This window comes from Rattus norvegicus, chromosome 1 (genome assembly GCF_036323735.1).
Source record: "Rattus norvegicus strain BN/NHsdMcwi chromosome 1, GRCr8, whole genome shotgun sequence".
In the NCBI taxonomy this organism is placed as follows: domain Eukaryota; kingdom Metazoa; phylum Chordata; class Mammalia; order Rodentia; family Muridae; genus Rattus; species Rattus norvegicus.
In genome coordinates this window covers 172,273,848-172,293,351 of record NC_086019.1, presented here as the reverse complement: position 1 = coordinate 172,293,351, position 19,504 = coordinate 172,273,848, and the positions used below count along the sequence as shown (strand labels likewise).

The 19,504-nt window shown below is 40.2% G+C and overlaps 2 protein-coding genes and 1 pseudogene across 2 annotated transcripts; 2 read left to right on the top strand and 1 right to left on the bottom strand.

Moving 5' to 3' along the window:
- Nucleotides 1–632: 632 nt before the first annotated feature.
- Nucleotides 633–1,613, top strand: Or10a3 (olfactory receptor family 10 subfamily A member 3). The gene has a single exon (NM_001000224.1). It carries the CDS (start codon nucleotides 633–635, stop codon nucleotides 1,611–1,613), a length of 981 nt encoding a protein of 326 aa, NP_001000224.1.
- A 12,401-nt stretch (nucleotides 1,614–14,014) lies between these two features.
- Nucleotides 14,015–14,959, top strand: Or10a49 (olfactory receptor family 10 subfamily A member 49). The gene has a single exon (NM_001001010.1). The coding sequence runs from the start codon at nucleotides 14,015–14,017 to the stop codon at nucleotides 14,957–14,959; it is 945 nt and encodes a 314-aa protein (NP_001001010.1).
- Nucleotides 14,960–16,271: 1,312 nt separating this feature from the next.
- Nucleotides 16,272–19,272, bottom strand: Scly-ps1 (selenocysteine lyase, pseudogene 1; annotated as a pseudogene).
- Between the last annotated feature and the right edge of the window lie 232 nt (nucleotides 19,273–19,504).

Sequence of the window (19,504 nt, the reverse complement as noted above, 5' to 3'; positions counted from 1 at the left end):
ATTCTAATAGAGCCTAGTTGCTCTAAGTTAGGAAGAAATCTGAAACCAATTCAAATATATGTGAATGTCACCTAATAAAGTTACATTTGACAAATACCTGCTTTGTTTGTTCCTATAAAATATGGAAAAATTTAACTGTTTAAACTACTTCATTCATTTTTACTTTGAATGTAATAAATATTTTCAATACATATTTAATTTTAAAACATGCATATTAGGTTATAAACATTTTGTGGATAACTTTTAAAGTCTATTTGATTTCTTACATTTTAATTTTGAGGGCTTTAAATTTTGTATTTAACTGAAGTAAATTTAAGTGAAATAAATAATACCTATTGTGAAAACACCTAGAAACATGTAATTTATCTTTACTTTAGATTATATTTAATTGTCATACTACTGTATAACTTGCAATAGAAAATGACAGTATTTTATATATTTCAGAATATATTTTTAATATAGAATTCTTCGTTTCTTTTATATTTGAAAGATTAATTTGTGCAAATGTATAACTGTTATCCAAATTGACAATGAGTGTTTTTGAGGGGATGGTCTCCTTTTATTATAATCTGCTATAACTCCTGGGGTGAATGCAGGCTGGACCTGAGATCAAGACTCCTTTCTTATATTTTATGCCTCTAAAAACAGCACAGGGCTCCATTATTGCATCAAGGGGGCAGAATGACAGCTCCGTGGCTGAGTTTATCCTCTTGGGCTTCTCTGCCTTTCCTGAACTCCAAGGGCAGATGTTTGGGGCTTTCCTAGTTATTTATCTGGTAACCCTGGTGGGAAATGCCACCATTGTCACTGTCATCCTCCTGGACCAGAGCCTGCACATCCCCATGTACCTGTTCCTGCAGAACTTATCTGTGGTGGAAATGAGTTTCAGTGCAGCCATCACGCCTGAAATGTTGGTAGTACTGACCACCGAGAAAGCAACCATTTCTTTTGGGGGCTGTTTTGCACAGATGTACTTCATTCTTCTCTTTGGTGGGACTGAGTGTTTCCTCCTTGGAGCAATGGCCTATGATCGATTTGCTGCAATCTGCCATCCTCTATCCTACCCAGTGATTATGAGCAAAAGGGTCTTTGTAAAATTAGTTATGTTCTCATGGGTATCAGGGATCATGGTAGCTACTGTGCAGACCACATGGGTGTTTAGCTTCCCCTACTGTGGCCACAAGGAAATTAACCATCTCTTCTGTGAGACTCCTCCTGTACTGGAACTCGCATGTGCAGACACCTTCCTGTTTGAAGTCTATGCTTTCACGGGCACCATTTTGATTGTCATGGTTCCCTTCCTGTTAATACTCTTGTCTTATACTCGAATTCTCTTTGCCATCCTGAGGATGCCATCCACTACAGGGAGGCAGAAGGCCCTTTCCACATGTGCCTCTCATCTCACCTCTGTCACCCTCTTCTATGGCACAGCCAGTATAACTTATCTGCAGCCCAAATCCAGGTATTCACCAGACACCAAGAAACTGATGTCATTGGCATACACACTGCTCACCCCTCTGCTGAATCCACTAATCTACAGCCTGAGGAACAAGGAGATGAAAAGGGCTGTGTTGAAATTATGGCAAAGAAAAGTGGCTTTACACACAGGATGATTTGTCGATGAACTAGGTGTTTTTTTTCTTAATCATGCTTTTGATGTCTATGGATTTTGAAGGTGATGAAAACAGAGTACTTTTTTTTTGTTAGACATCTTGATACCTTTATGTTTGGAAACAAATTGCATTATTCTTTTTTAATATTGTAGTCAATTGTTTTGTAAAGAGGTATATTATTCTGAAACATATGATTCACAGTGTATTGATCCACTTTTTATTATTGACATACTGATCATTGTTACAGTGTTGCCAATAAGGCCATTCTTCAATAAACACCTAATTCTTTATGCTAATATGCTTGGCAATTTTATGTTGGTGTGTTAGACTCTTCAAAGAGTACCTGATAAAATGAGTGATCTTCTTATTATATATTTAAAATCTTAAAGTTGAATTTATTTATTATTTGTGTGTATGTAGACTTGTGGGCATGCCATGGTACATGTGAAGGCCACAGGTTCTTTGCTAGGAAGCAGCATTGACATGCAATCGTAAGTGGGACATAGTGGGAAACTGTGTCCATTTTGCAAGAGTTCTATTTGGATGTCCTAGCTGTTTTAAAGCACATGGTGTTGGTGTTGGCTTTGTGTGGCTTGTGCTCGATGGCATCCTCACTGGTTTCCCACGGCTTGCTGAGCTTCCTCTACATCACCAATGTGAATGTCTACCAGATGGCCTGATGAACATTCAAGGCTGCAACCTCTTCTGCATTCCAGAGAATTATTAGACTCTAGTAAGATACAAACAAACAAAAACAAAAAACCTACTATTCCTATCAGAACCTCTTTTATACTCCTGAGGGTAAGGAAGGGGCAATTGTGGGCCATGTCATTGCTGAAATGGAAGAGGACTCTGATGATATCCCCCATGGACAGACTGGTTGTAAAATGCTTGTACCAGGGCATTGGCTTGGCTCAGTAGATAGATCAGGCCTAATGGACCATGATTGAGAACTTCAGTGCTAAGTGTTTGTCCCTGCATGTCACAAAGATCAAGCAGAGAGCTTTGCACCTTTATTCTGACACATTTAACCTCCAGACTGGTGACATAGGACCCAATTAACTATGCAGATGGGAAGATACTTATGTTATGAAGTGGTGTGTGTATCTAAAGTTGAATGAGCTTGGTTAGCAGCTGATGATAATAAAGTATGTGGTATTAACCTTTAAGGAGAAACCAGAGATTCAGAGCGTCACAGTCCTTGGTTCTGATGAGGCTTGTCTGCAGGAGAATCTGACTGGAAAGAACAGTTGTGGGGCAGCAAGAACAACACTGATATCTAGGACAGTTCACAGGCTCTGAAGAGCCTGTTTGGGCACCAGAGGTTTCTGTTATATTTGCATTCTGGCTCCTAGCTGTCTGCTCTGCAGTATCTGAGATCATCTCCTAGTGATGTGAATGGCGTCAGATCTTAGCACCATCTTTTCCATGACCTACTTTCCTCATAAAGGCACGCTTGGACACAGAACCTATTGTGAAGCAGCCAAGGGAGGTGGAGACCTGCTGTGATGAACTTTCCTTGGTTGACTTATCCCATGCTGGGTCTGTTTGCTGTTTTCGGGGCTGGGTTTTGGTGATCCTATTGGTATCTCCTAGAATGTCATATAGGAAGCAGGGATAACTATGAAAGCATTTGACATTTTTTATGTTTATTTTTTTCATTCTGGGAGAGGTCAGGACCATCAAGTTAGATCTTATGCCCCACTCCATCTTTTCCAGTGTGTTAACTATTCTTTCCTGCCTTCTCTCAAAACTGCTCATGTGTTATCGTGCGTGCGTGTGTGTGTGTGTGTGTGTGTGTGTGTGTGTGTGTGTGTGTGTGTGTGTGTGTGTATTTCCTTTCCCAACAGAAGAAAGTGATAACTATTGGACTTCTAATACAGAGGCACGATTTGAAAATTTTAAGAAAGGTACTAAATTGGAATAGTGGGTGGGTGGGAGTGGGAACATCCTCATAGAAGCAGAGGGATGGGGAAAGGGATATGGAGAGGGGAGAAAGGGGATAACATTTGAAATGTAAATACATAAAATATCCAAGAAAAATAAAATAAAAAAGCAAATAGTACAAAGGTACTTTTCAAGCAAACAGAAAATGTATTATGCTCTAAAAAAGGAACCACAGCTTGAGCACATAGATATACAGCTTGTTCTGGAATGCACCACATAAACCCACTCTGGGAAAATGCACAGTCAGCTTCTATGCGAGTTGGATGCTTCTAGTATAAAATGTGACAGAGCAGAAATCAATTTTGTTTTGCAGCTATTGCAAAGGCCATAGATAAGGAATAGAGAGATGTGAACAACTACTGGGAAGTGTAAACACAAAGGACTAATAAAGAGACCCCATCCCACAGAGGGAAAAAAAGAAAAAATACATAAAAAATAAACTAGGACAAATTAAACAAATGAAGGAAACAAAACTAGCTGGCAATCATAGAAGTTAATAATCCTAGCACTTTGAAGGTCAAAATAGGAGAACCATAAATTCTAGATCAGTCTGGGCTACATAAAAATCAACTGGAACACCGATAAGGAAGGGGAGGGGGGAGGGGGATGTTTGCCCGGAAACCGGGAAAGGGAATAACACTCGAAATGTATATAAGAAATACTCAAGTTAATAAAAAAAATAAAAAAGAAATTGTATTAGAATTTCAAGTTTTTAAATAAATGATATTAATAAAGTTACATAGCACAAAAAAAATCAACTCCATTTTCAAAATCAAATGTTCAAACACAAATAGAACCAAACACACAAAATATAAAAACAAGAGAAAACATAAAGAAAATCCTAATTTTAATGCTGGTTCTGATGTCTTTTCATTCTTTGAAATTTACTTGTCTTTACTGAGAGAGAATAGGATTGTTCTGTATAAAAGGTCGGGGTGATGATGACTGTGTGTTGGCGGGAATGTTACTTCATTAGAGACAATCGAAGATCAGCTATAATGAGACTATTAGTGAGTTAACGCAGCGCTCAGCACCTTCCTCAAGATGAGGAAGGAGGGTTCCTTGAGCCCAGGATTTGGGGATGGTTTGATGAGAAACATAATTAGACACTGCTTTTGAAAAAGAAAAAGAATGAAAGAAAAAAGAAAAAGGGAAATAAAAATAAAAATAAAAATAAAATGTTCCCAGTACAGCCATCACAGTACCCTTGATGAAACGGTGTGTAAGTGTTAGGAACGCTTCTGTGCTGGGTGCCGTTTCAGGATCCTTACCTTTCTGTCTCCCTTCCCTCATATTATGTGAGACACTACTCAGATCCCATTATGAGTCAATCCTTCCATTACTTTCCCCTTTTCTAGGGATGTGCTGGACCCCTTTTGTAGTTCCAGAAGTCTGTAGTTTTAATTAAAACTTTATTATTAAAAAATGCAAGTAAAACTATCACTTGGTTAAATTCACAAGACCCAACATCTATGTAGCTCAATGAAATTCTACATGGTCAGCCATTCTGAAGCTGCTGAGCTGCCTGGGCATTTTACACTTTTACTCTCCAGTGTAGCTTTATGTATTACTCACCACCGAAACCAGAAAAATCCATGTCAGACTTAGAACTAGAAAAACAACGGCTTTCTATCCTCTGCGGTCTGTATCTTCTCTTCGCTCCTTTCTCTCATGGCTTTCCTGTAGCCCTGGCTGGCCTCAAATGTGATCAGCAGCTGCTTCTGACCCTTCCTCCTCCATCTCCATCACATTTGGCTGAGTGTATTTTTCACCTGAGTTATTTTAAGTTCTTTTGATTCTTGTTTAACTGAGTCTGACATTTCTGGTCTCTCTCTAGCTACACCTTCCCACAACTATTCTGCTAACCTGTCCTATGACACTGTATTTTGATTTTTAAAAATTAATTTCCTTTAAACCCCAATTTTGTTATTTTTATCTTTTTTATTGTTATGTAATATTGGCTATGAGCATTTATCTATTTTGTGATTGCCTTTTGTAAAATCATTGCTCCATAGCTTTTTAGATATTCTTAGACGTTGAGCCAGTAAGATGGCTCAGTGTGTAAAATGTATTGGCCATGAAGTGTGATAACCTACTTGAGTTTGGTCACCAAAACACACATGATGGAAGGAAAGAACCTCCTATAGCAAGTGTCCTCTTACCTTTCATATGCACAAAGTGGTATCATGTGCACACATACATGCACACACAAATACACAGATATGCATACATGTATGCATACGCACACATACTCACAGACACCCATGCATGCACAGGCACGTATACACACACACACATGAAATCATATTCTTAGCTCTATTTTTTGGTGACAGTTTATATCTGCTCTCTGTCACTTTCTTCAATAATCTTTATACATTGATTTTCTCATTTTTCATCAACTAGTGTTCAAATTACTGCGATGTGCAATCTCTATGGGACAGCTCCCATGCCTGTGAAGGATGTGTTCTTTATTGACCATTTGGTTTTTTAAAATTGGATATTTTATTTATTTATATTTCAAATGTTATTCCCTTTCCTGGTTTCCCCTCCTTAAACCCCCTATCCCATTTTCCCTTTCCCCTTCTTCTAGAGGTGCTCCCCCACCCACCCACTCCCAACTCACTGCCCTGGCATTCCCTTACACTGGGGCATCAAGCCTTCACAAGACTAAGGGACTCCCCTCCCATTGATGCCAGATAAGACCATCCTCTGCTACATATGTGGCTGGAGCCATGGATCCCTCCATGTGTACTCTTTGGTCAGTGGTTTAGTCCCTGGTAGCTCTGGTGGGGTCTGGTTGATTGATATTGTTGTTCTTCCTATGGGGTTGGAAACCCCTTTGGCTCCTTCAGTTCTTTCCCTAACTCCTCCATTGGGGACCTGGCACTCAGTCCAATGGTTGGCTGTGAGCATCTGCCTCTGTATTTGTCAGGCTCTGACAGAGCCTCTCAGGAGACAGCTATCTCAGGCTCCTGTTAGGAAGCACTTCTTGACATCTGCAATAGTGTCTGGGTTTGGTTTGATCATTTGTTTATCCATGGTGTTTGTCTGGAGAAGGACACCCACATTTCCCTGTGAGCAGAAATGACTCAGGGCATGCAGAAACACTCCCCACAAGCTTGTGCTGAGCAAGGCAGATTTCATGATTCCAATCTGTAGTTCATTAAGAGCTCAGGTGATATGCACACACTTCAAAGCTTGAAACTTGCTGCCCATGATACAGATTTTATCTTCAGACTGAAGGGGAGTTTTCTCTCCTCCTCTGCTCTTCTGCTGTCAGAACACTGGAGCTCACAGAACACAAGGTCTCACTCATCCGGGCTTCCCTGAAATTACAGTAGTTGAGTGATCTGTGGTCATCCACACCTACTTTCTCTCTTCTGTCAAAACAGGTCCAGGGAAACCTTTATTATTATCTTCCCACACAGCTCTCATTGCTGGAACAAGAGGACCATGGCATCTGCCCTCCTGGGTATGACGTTGCCATGATTTGGTGTGCATGAGATGTAGGAGTAGAAGGCTCTACTGGCATCCCCACAGGGACTTCCCAGATCCAAGAGTTAGCCTGACACAATTAAGATTTTAGAGGGAAGAAATAGGAAGCACAGTTAGACACTTACATACTGGTTTGAACTGACAATAGTGAGTTGTGAAGAAGCAAATGGATTATGTGGGAAGCCTACAGGAATGACTTTTTAAAAAACAAAACAATACTGGCTCTGTGTGGAATCCTTACAGTCAACGTTTCATTCTTGAGAACAAGAATGCTGCATCTTTCCATGAGGACTCCATCTCCTGCTTTTGAGGGTCAACAGGAAGGTCAGAGTGACCTTGTACCTGCTGTTGTTGGGAGCGATGCCCTTAAAACCCTCCATTGTTGATGTTAATATTATAGTATGACTGGGTTCATGGAAAATCCCCAGCCAGCTGCAGAAGACTAATACAAATCTGGTGGGCAGGATGCCCAGTGATATGACAAACCTGTGACCTTTTTGAGAATCCAACATCCTGCTGACTTATGATATGACAAACTTGTGACCTTTCTGAAAAACCAACATCCTGTTGACATTAGATGACCACAAGAGTACTGTGTCCTTGGCTTGCATAGATGCTTCCCACTTCCCCCTCCCTCTGTTACCCCTGCTATGGTATAAATTCAGCCTTCGGAAAAAATAAATTTGTCACCTTGATCAGATTCTTGTCTTGGCGTCCTTCTTTGTGTCTCTTGTCCCCCCTTCTCTTCCAGGTACCCTCTGCATTCTCATTGACTATCCTGCAGGATGGAGTATGCTGTTTTTCTTTAATTTCAATACTCAGCAGGAAAGATCAGCTAACTCTAACCCTTTTGAGAATTTCCTAGACTAATACAAAGACATCTGTATTTCTGTACCACCCTGAAGGTGTGGGTGTCTGTGGTGGGGTCTGGTAATGTGCTTCTCTACAGGCCCTCTGGGTCTTTGATGCTGGTGACAGGGAATACCACTCTGAGAAACACGCTCAGAGACCACGGATCTTGTCTTTGTTTCATTGTCATTGATTCATATTTTCTGACCGCCCTCCACCCACTCATTTTGACCTCATAGAATCTCTGTCATATTGTAAGTTATACTCTGGTTATTAAAATACGAAATTTAGATTCCAGCTTCTCATTCATTTGTTTCTGTGCAGTTTTGTGCAGAGAGAGGAGGACTGACTCTCTCTCTCTCTCTCTCTCTCTCTCTCTCTCCCTCCCTCTTTTTCCCCTCCTGTATTTTTAAAGATGGGGTTTCATGTGTGGTTCAAGCTGACCTTGGACTTGGGACTTAGAATCCTTCTGCCCCTAGAATGCTGGAATTTCAGGTGTGTTCCTAATGCCTTTTCCATTAATTTCCATGAATTTCATTTTCCACTTTACAAATCTTGTTTTTTACTCACCACAAAAGAAATTCCAGCAGGAAATGCAGTAAATACAAACTACTTCTCAAAAGTCTCTCCACTATCCTCTCCACTCCTGTTGCTAGAAACAGTCCGTCTAAGCTCATTCATGAATGATCCGCCTGACAGTTCCAGTGGTCTAAAAACACTGGTATGTGTACATGTTAATTGTTTCTTGTTTGTTTTTACAAAATAATGGTAGACAGTCACATCCCATGCTTGCCATTTTGTTTTTCTATTCAGTTTTTCTTTTTGAGTTTTGACTTGATTCAGTTTAAATGCAATAGTGCTTCCATATGACTCCTAAGATTTTGGAACATATTGAAGTCCTACATTGCATACCACACAGTAAATATATTTATAGGTTTGTATATTGGTTATAGAATGGCTTCAAAGGGTTAAGAGGCTGCAGTAGAGTTCGAAAGCTTCCAGAGGAGGGTGGATAGAAGTGTAAGGAGAGCCTGTATTGATAAGATGAGGATCAGAACAGAGCTGCAGATAAAAACTCAAGGAAGCAGAGGAGATCCTGAGTGTCATAGCTTTAACAGGGAAGTTATAAAGTTGAGTTCAGCTACAAGGGGGAAAGGGCAGGGTCAGATGAGAAATGGGTTGGTGGGTGGATGGCAGGTCCAGAGAAGCAGACAGGACGACTGTCATATAGCCATCAAGTAGATTCCTGCAACAGCACAGGTTGAGCTAAATACACCCCTGAAAAAAAAGTGGAGAATTCTCTGCCAGTGAGTCCTTGAAGCACAAACAGAGTGGTCAGTTGACAGGTCAGTGGAGGCCACATCCATCTCAGTTCTAACTGTTCATTGTGAGGTTCAGGTGAGGAAACTATACCCATTTCTTAGTCTTGTATGTCTGGTATCTGTGGAAACTAAAATATATTCATATACCTTTATAATATCAATTCTCCCAGGTAAATTTGTGGATTGGCACCTTTTTCTACTTCCAGGAATAATACTATTTATCAGCCTGTGCTGTGTGGCTGGTTCTGCACATGAGTTCAGGTCCCATCCTTAAAATGGAGTTGAACACTGCTTGGAAAATGGAATCTTCATCAGAACTCACAGAAATAAGGGTCTCTACAGGAAAGGCTCAGTCTGAGACTCTATTGCTTTATATAACATGGAGCAACTTAGAGCAGATTAGCTTGATCTCAACAGATATTTGAGGTAGGAATAATGCAAGTCTGTGTTTGGCAGTGCTTCCTGTCCCTGAAACATGTAATTGCTGCATGGTTTGTGTGTGTGTGTGTGTGTGTGTGTGTGTGTGTGTGTGTGTGTGTGTGTGTATGTTTTCTTGGTGTGAATTATGAGAATGAAAACTTTATCTTTTAAGACAAGTGGTCTACTTCATGCTTGACAGAGATCAAATAGAACTCATATCTGAGTGTCATCCAGTCCTATTTTTTTTTCTGGAAGAGAAAGCTTTCTTGGAAAGGAAACTCCTCCCCCAAATCAGAGGTAAGCAATAGATAAGTAGATATCCCTTTAATTCTGGCAAATCCCCTCTGTAGGCTTATGCAACTCTGAGCTCTCCTGGGGAGAAGCAAATGATCTCTCACCATTCTACTCCACATACACAAAATCCTGAGTCATATGCTCTATGAGATTAATAATCTAATTTCTGGGGACTGTAGAGATGGCTCATTGGTTCAGAGCACTGACTACTCTTACAGAGGTCCTGAGTTCAATTCCTAGCCACCACATGGTAGCTCACAACAATCTGTAATGGCATGCAATACCTCTTCTAGTGTGTCTGAAGAGAGTGACAGTGTACTCATATACATCAAGTAAATAAGTCTTAACATTTTTTTCCTCTTTTACAGAGAAAGTGACAGAAGCAGAGTTTAGCTCAGTGCCAGTCAATTCAGTCAAGAATTCATGTCTGAGCTCAACTGTAATATTTTTTTCCTACAGCATTTCAGTAATTTCATTATTTTCTAGAATGGGTGAAAGTTATGGGTGTGTAAACAGGAAGACTTCCTACTCAGTGGGCTTTTGTTTTTATTGGATATTTTTTATTTACATTTCAAATGTTATTCCCTTCCCTGGTTTCGCATCTATAAATCCCCATCCCACTCCTCTCCCCCTTTTTCTATAAAGGTGTTCCCCCTCCCCAACCATCCCTCTTCTCACATCCCCGCCCTGACATTTCCCTACACTGGGAGATTGAGCCTTGGCAGGACCAAGGGCTTCTTCTCTCATTGGTGCCCAACAAAGCCACCCTCTGTTGCATATGCAGCTGGAGCCATAGGTCTGCCTAGTGTAGTCTTATATCTACCTGTGTCACTTCTCACTGTTGCATAGACTGTCCACTCTATCCAACCAAATCCTCTCCCTCTAGGCCACACTTACTCATTTCCCCCTTCTTCCATGCTCTGCCTCTGATTATCATTTCCTAGAGGGAGATGTCATGGTGTAGTCAAATCTTTCCTGTAAGAGGTGTATATTCCCCAGGGACATTTGAAGAGTCACTACTAAGCTTGTTCTCTTGAGCTTTCTCGCCCAAGAGGCCAAGCAATAGTCTCTTAAGTCATTATGTCAAATAGGAGCAGATCCTTCCCAAGTTCTTCAAGGGGGAGCCCAAAGGCACAGGACTTGATAATGTCATGTGAAAATCCTCGAGACAGCCATGAGGTATTAGAGCACAGCCTCTGCTTGTGCTGTGTGTCTATTAGAGGGTTTCCTTCATGATTCTTGTCACTGGTGACTGGAGATGATGAGCAAGAGAGATACTTCAGTGTTTAGAGGTCTCTAAGCATGACTGAGTCATTAGGATCAAGAGACTTTTTGTCCTGAGGCCTGATGATTTCTTCTTCTTCTTCTTCTTTTTTGAGAGGAGAACAGACAATGATCTCAGGAATAAGTACTTTACATGCACTAACCATCAAGTCCTAGAAGGTTCCGACTGGTATACTAGGTCAGTGAGCAAATACTTTTCTCCATGTGCAAGGTGAAGCTTAAACAAAAGAAAGCTTGCCTGGCACTACCAATTACAATTATTTACAATGTTAGAGTGTTTTAGTAACAGAGAAAGCATTTATGGTCAGTTCATCTTAACCTTAATGATAGTTCTTTTGTGTTTAGTTTTTAAATATGTTTGTTTTTTATGTACTTATGAAGAACAGAGTCACAAGTCAGTACTTGTATATAATGTGCTATGGTCACAGCAGGACAGTTAGCATTTCTGTCATCTCAGACTTATCTTTCCTTTGTACTGGGGACATTCCAAACCTTTACTAGTTGTATTGAAATGCACAGTGAATTGTTAATTGTCTGCTGTAGCTATCCTACCATGCTATTAAAGAGAGTTTTATTCTATTATACACTGTTAGTTGGCTTCATGGAGGTTTTAAAAATAAAATATTTTTTATTAAATTAATTATCAATCACCTTTATACATATAGATTTGAGTACAGATGAAATTCCAACTTTCTCAGAGACTATATTAGCTGCTGTAGATTGTGTGTGTGTGTGTGTGTGTGTGTGTGTGTGTGTGTGTCTGTGCCTGCAAGCATGAGTATGCTTTCATGCATATGGAGACCGGAGCCTAGTGTGTGTTCCTTAGGAGCTTGTTTTTTGAGACAAGGTCTCCTGCTGAGGCTTAGGTCCTGCTGATGTAATAGTCTGGCTGACCAGTGAGTCCCAGGGAAGTTCCTGTCTCTATCTGCCAAGAATTGGGATTAGAATTGTACACCACCATGCCACACTTTTTGTGTGGATTCCAGTTATTGAATCTTACTTAGATCTTCATGATTTCACAGCAAGCACATTACCAATTGAGCTACCACTTCACTAGTAGCCCCAATTTTAGGAGTTTTTGATTGTAAGAATTGATACAGGCAATTGGTTAGAGTCTATGTTCATGGTCCAATTCAAGAATAAATAAACTTGCCTTCTACTCCTTACTAATGTCCTACAGATCTGGACTGAAGGCCATGGTGCATATCTTCAAATGGCCATGTCTCTGTGATTCTGGCCTCCTCATCTCCCTCAGTAAATGTCCTCTGCATTTCAGAACATCACACAGAGAACAGAAGCCTCCAGTCTAACCCTGTGGCATCATTCCAGGACCTTCTGAGTTGAGCAAATCAGTCTTCATCCTTCCATCTTTCTTTTCCTACCCGTGTAGCCCTTCTACCATGACAACCCATGGTTAAGCTTGTTATCTCTTCTTGTCAGGTATATACTAAGATTCCCTCATTTAATTTTCCAAGCCAGATATTATTACTTCTCAATTTTTCCATACTCTGCTATGTACTAGCTTCTACTTTCTTTTAGACTCCCCTTTTAATTAAAGATAGAGCCTAGATTTTTCCCAATTTCCTTTTTTTCTAGAATATGTCAAATGTCTTCAATATTCTACAATATGTCTTCTACAATATGTCTTAATATTTCTTATGATCCTGGGACTGTTGCAGGTATCGCACATAAATGCTAGAAACTAACACAATCTTTGTTCTTCATAGTTGTGTATGGGGTAGGATTTTAATATACAACAATACTATGACAGCTGTTAATAAGAGGAACAGAGTTAGAGGCAAGAGATGATGTCCCGAGGTGTGGGTGGCATATCTTATCTAGCGTGCTTCCAGAGACTTATGCCTGTTTTATGTAGTGCCCTTAACTCTTACTAAATTGTAGAAGCTACCACAATAGTGTGACTATACAGTGCCTAGAAAATGATAGCTACTTGATGAGGGTTTACTGAGTAAGTAATTAATGATTTTATGAACTTCCTGAAGTAGAGAAGGTTGGAGAGATGGACAAGAGATAAAAGGTGTAGAGAGTGAATACCTTTAGAAGAGAATTTCATAATGACCCTTAGATAGACCTTTTCTTTTGCTATTATGGTCATGAAGAGGGACTCCAGCATTTAGTCCTAAAAAATTAAAATATCACTTAGGTAAATTTCAAGAGAATTGGTCACTTTCATTCTAGGCTGAAGCCAGTAAGCTTGAAACTCACTCAAACATGTTGGTGTCACCTAATATAGATAAATTTAACGTATAACACCATCTATGCATTTCTATGGAATGTTGATCACTACCTGTCAAAACTACCCTAAGCATTTTAAGTGTAACAAATATCTCAAATAAATGTGCTGTTATAGCTGAATGATTAATCTCTCTTCTCTACATGCTATCTTCCATGTCTTAAAATTTTATATTTAACACAGTTAAGTAAAAGACATATCTCTAACAAAAGTATGGGGGGAGAAATAGAATTATAAATTATTTGTATTTACTTTAAGGCTATGATTTAATTCAAGTATATAGTATTCTATGACATTTTATGCTTTTCACACTAAATTTCTAAGGCAGAATCATTATTTCCCCTTTTATGTATAAAAGATTCACTAATCCAATTGTTTAGCTATTCTCCAAACTTAAAATAGATAATTTTGTGTGGATGGTCTTCTCTTATAATGCTCTGTCAGAATTCTTCAGGAGAATGGAAGCTGGAGCCAGGACTGTGACTTTATTCTTCCACACAGTGTTCCTAAGAATGACACAGGGCTCCACTACAGCAATGAAGGGGCAAAATAGTAGCTCGGTGGCTGAGTTCGTCCTCTTGGGCTTTTCGAACTATCCTGAACTCCAAAGGCAAATGTTTGGGGCTTTCTTAGCTATTTACCTGGTGACTCTGACAGGAAATGCCCTCATTATGTCTGTTATCCTCTTGGACCGGAGCCTGCACATTCCCATGTACCTGTTCCTGCAGAACTTGTCTGTGGTGGAGACTGGCTTCAGCACAACCGTTATGCCCGAAATGCTGGTGGTCCTGAACACTGAGAAAGCAACCATTTCCTTTGGGGGCTGCTTTGCACAAATGTACTTCATTCTTCTCTTTGGTGGGACTGAGTGTTTTCTCCTGGGGGCAATGGCCTATGATCGATTTGCTGCAATCTGCCATCCTCTGTCCTACCCAGTGATTATGAACAAAAGAGTTTTTATGACATTAGTGACGTGCTCATGGCTCTCAGGAACCATGATGACTACTCTGCAGACCATATGGGTGTTCAGTTTTCCCTATTGTGGCCCCAATGAAATTAACCACATCTCATGTGAAACTCCAGCAGTACTGGAACTTGCATGTACAGACATTTTTTTCTTTGAGATCTATGCTTTCACAGGCACAGTTCTGATTATTTTGACTCCCTTTGTATTGATTCTTTTGTCTTATATCCGAATTCTCTTCTCCATCCTGAAGATGCCATCCACTACTGGGAGGCAGAAAGCCTTTTCCACTTGTGCCTCTCATCTCACCTCTGTCACCCTTTTCTATGGCATGGCTAGTATGACCTATTTGCAGCCTAAATCTAAGTACTCACCAGACACCAAAAAACTGATGTCATTGGCTTACTCTCTGCTCACCCCTCTGCTGAATCCACTCATCTACAGCCTGAGAAACAAGGAGATGAAAAGGGCTGTGGTAAAATTATGGGGAAGAAAAGTGGTTTTACACACAACCTGACATGTTGAGGAGTCATGTGATATTCAGATAGCTCATTACTGAACTGTGTGTGAACTAACAAGATGAAAACACTAAATTTCTTGGTGAGCATGTTTTAATTCTTTCTTTCTAAAACAATTATTAATATTGTGGCTGTTGCTGTTGTTATTCGCATCTCTACCACAGTTTCCTTTTCCTCCTCTCTTCCCTCTGCCCCACCCATCCACTTCTTCTCTGCTCTTATTCAGAAAAGGGTAGGCCTCCCATGGATATCAACCAAAGATGGCATATCAAGATTTAGTATGATTACGCACCTCCCTCATATTAAGGTTGAACAAGGCAACCCAGTAGGAGTAAAAGAGTCCCAAAAGCTGGTAAAAGAGTTAGAGAAAGCCCTTACTCCTACTATTAGGGCTCCTACAAGAAGACCAAGCTACACAACTGTTACATAAGTGCAGAGGCCTAAGCCAGTGATATTCAGGCTCCCTGGTTGTCAGTTCTGCCTCTGTGAACCCCTATGAGCCAGGTTAGTGGATTCTGTGGATTTTCTTGTGGTGTCTCTGACCCCTCTGGCTCTTACAATACTTCCTCCCCCTCTTCCACAGGATTCCTCGAGTTTTGCCTCGTATTTGCTGTGATTCTCTACATCTGTTTCCATCAATTGCTGGATGAAGCCTCTCTGATGACAACTGGGCTAGGCACCAGTCTATGAGTATAGCAGAATATCATTAGGCATCACTTCACTGATGTTCTTTGTCAGATGTGTTTTGTTCTACCTTACATTTCTGGACTGACCAGCCTCTGTGTCCTGGCCCTCCTAGCAGTGTCAGAGGTGTTCTCCCTCTCATGGCATGCATCTCAGGCATAATTGTTTGTTTTTAAAGTTTTAAAATGCCTTTAAAATTTTTGCTATTTTTTAAAACAAGTGCAGACATCTGTTAGTTCATTTACTTTATGCCAACTGTTTCCAAATGTTGTACCATCCTTTGGACCATAGACTCACAGGCTAAAAACATTCTTGAAGGAGATATTCCTATATAGATATTGGTGCAATGTGTGCTGCACTTCCTCAAGATGACAGAAACCTTTGCAAATAAAATTAAAATTGAGTCTGAGTGAGAAATGATCAGACTTCCCACTTAAGCAAAGACTGAGATCAGGCACCAGCCTTTGGTCAGCCATACTGGAGTTGGGTTCTTGAGTAGAAGGGAGGGAGATACAGTGCAGCTCTTAAGAAGTACAGCTTAGGGAACAGAGACTTTCTCAAGGCTTTTCCTATGATTTGAGTAGTCAAAATCCATCTGGCCATGGAGAGAAAGAGTGGCTGTTAGCCCTAGACCAGACCCTCTAGTTCAGTCATTGCCTGCTTTAGGCCCTGGATGATAATGTTCACTTCAGCTGTGGTAGTACTTGGGCCACACGGAGCCAGATCGCATTCTGGGCCATGTCCACAGGAATACCATAACCCAGCATGACCAGGGATGGCTGTTCTTTGTGATCTAACTGGCATGAAGCCCCCACATTGGCCAATAGTGTCTGACACTGTGAAAGTAGCATGTACCCTTGAAGCTGGGACATCTGGATGAACAAGTTGCAGGTGTTTGAAAGCCCCTCCATCCCTGGACACCAGCTGTCCACATGGATTTCCTTACCAAATTAAACCTCCTGTCTCTCCTCTAAGTAACTCTGGACATCTCTCACATGGGTCTCTCACAAGGACCTCAAAAGCCTGACAGTTTTCACTCACCAGATCAGCAGCCTTCCCAGGACCATCAAACATGGCTGTGTTCTCAGTCCCTGGCCTGAAATTCTGTTCTTGTTAACCTCCAAGCAGCATGGGATATAGGAGCCTAAATTTATCAATTCCTTTTAAACATAGACCACCATCCTTGAACCATAGAACTTGTGCCCCATGATGGTCAGGAAATCCACACCTAAGTCCTCTACATCCAGTCACCTCTTCCCAGTGACCAAGCAGTATCTGTGTACATGAAAACTTGGGGCGGCCTGGAAGTAGACAGGAGCCGGTTCTATGACTTAATGTGTCAACTGATACCAGAGACAGGCATAATGATGCTGGTCTTGTTATTGGCCATTACAGTAGTCATGAGGCTTGTGGTAGGGCTGACAGTCACCAGAAGAACCTCAACCTCTGCCTGCCCATTCACCTTTGACACAAAAGTGTTGGAGTAGGACAAAAGTGATCTCTGCCATTTGTCCTTCTATTAGGTGCTCCAGGGGCAGCTGGATGGAGTCATAGTCTACTGTGCAAGTAATAAAATGGAGCCTGATCCCCTCTTCAGGGCTGTGCTGGTCAACCAGGTGCCCCTTCAGGGTCTGCCGTTCATGGAAACATCTCACCCTAGAGTGGATTACTAATTAGACTCAGTGCCCCTGGAAGTAAAGGTGATGCCTAAGGCTTTCTCCTGTCATCTTGGCCAGCCTCACTTGAGCTGTGTTTATAATGTCCTTGGCCTTCCTCCACATCTGGAGGGCTCTCTGTATGCCTCCCATGCACCCTTCAATATGCACATCCCTCCTGATTGCCCCAATGTTGCTTTTTTTAATATAAAAATTAAACTCTTTATTTCTAAAACAATTCTTTATTTTAAAAATTTTAAAATCCTTTAAATTTAATTTTAAGCTCTTTATTTTTTCATCTTTATTAACTTGAGTATTTCTTATTTACATTTCGATTGTTATTCCCCATCCAGGTTTCCAGGCCAACATCCCCCAACCCCTCCCTCTCTCCTTCTCTATGGGTGTTCTCCTCCCCATCCTCCTCCCATTACTGCCCTCCCCACAACAATCATGTTCACTGAGGGTTCAGTCTTGGCAGGACCAAGGGCTTCCCCTTCCACTGGTGCCCTTACTATTCATTGCTACCTATGAGGTTGGAGCCCAGGGTCAGTTCATGTATAGTCTTTGGGTAGTGGCTTAGTCCCTGGAAGCTCTGGTTGGTTGGCATTGTTGTTCATATGGGGTCTCGAGCCCCTTCAAGCTCTTTCAGTCCTTTAGATTCCTTCAACGGGGGTCCTGTTCTCAGTTCAGTGGTTTGCTGCTGGCATTAGCCTATGTATTTGTTGTATTCTGGCTGTGTCTCTCAGGACAGATCTACATCCGGTTCCTGTCAGCCTGCACTTCTTTGCTTCATCCATCTTATCTAATTTGGTGACTGTATATGTATGGGCCACATGTGGGGCAGGCTCTGAATGGGTGTTCCTTCTGCCTCTGTTCTAAACTTTGACTCCCTATTCACTCCCAGGGGTATTCTTGTTCCCCTTTTAAAGAAGGAGTGAAGCATTTGCATTTTGGTCATCCTTCTTCAGTTTCATGTGTTCTGTGCATCAAGGTTAATTTGAGCATTTTGGCTAATATCTACTTATCAGTGAGTACATACCATGTGTTATTTTCTGTGATTGGGTTACCTCACTCAGGATGATATTTTCCAGTTCCATCCATTTTCCAATGAATTTCATGAAGTCATTGTTTTTGATAGCTGAGTAATATGCCATATTTTTAAAAAATGTTTAGCATGTTGTCACACTTGATTTAATTTATAATTCCAGATACCTTGGCCAAAAGTAGGAAAGAAAAATGTCATGTACTACAATTTACCAACTTCTCTAAGTGCTACACTCCATTCTATTGGGTTTTGTATCATTTATGGAGATACTGCTTGTTAATTTACATTTGTTCAAACTATGTTCCTATTTAGTAAAATTGTTATCAGAATTGATTAAAAATTATATTCATATGTTGAGCACCTTAAGTTTTAAATATATTTTCAACAATATGTTTAGCATCACACTTTACAAAATTAATCAACAATAATGATAGTGAAATTATTCATAAATTATTTTAGCAAAAATTTGTGTAAACCTTATTTGTATTTATTTATATATTAAGGATTGTGCAATTAAAAAAACTATTCAGGGTATATAAATAAGATTTACATTTTCAATTCTGAAATGTTAAAATTATGTATGCATGTATACTTACACATTCAGATATGCATCTATAAATTTAAAAGCGAGCTGTATAAGATTTGATTGAATATTCAAAGATACATCTTATTTACATGCAGCCAATTCATTTTAGATAGCTTTTCTGTATGTGGATCAGGCTGGTCTTCACAATTTCTTTCAGTAGTGTCTGCCTCCCTTCACATTATTGCCATGTCGGGCATATGCCATTACATTTGTCATGGTTTCCATTTACTTACAAAGAAATTTTATAACACACTCAGTTCTACTGCTCAGTGCCATTGTCCCTTACATTCCAGAACAGTTCTTCAGAGTTACAAAGGAACTGTAGTTAAGTTCTTCACCCATGTCTACTCTTAATTCTATGGCTTTTGAAAAAAATTCTTGAATTGAAACACTGTGCAGTTTTGAGGTATATATGTATATAGGAGATGAAAATATGTGAACTGTGATAATAATACACATATTTTATTGGCACAAGGATATTTTATTCGTCTTATTATATTTTTATTTATTCACCATATAATGTAAATAAGGAAAATGAATGTCACTAGAAATAGGTGCTTTAATACATTCATTA

Excerpts from the sequence above, each read along its gene's own strand:
- Or10a3 (NM_001000224.1), top strand. The coding sequence starts at position 633 with ATGCCTCTAAAAACAGCACAGGGCTCCATTATTGCATCAAGGGGGCAG.
- Or10a49 (NM_001001010.1), top strand. The coding sequence starts at position 14,015 with ATGAAGGGGCAAAATAGTAGCTCGGTGGCTGAGTTCGTCCTCTTGGGC.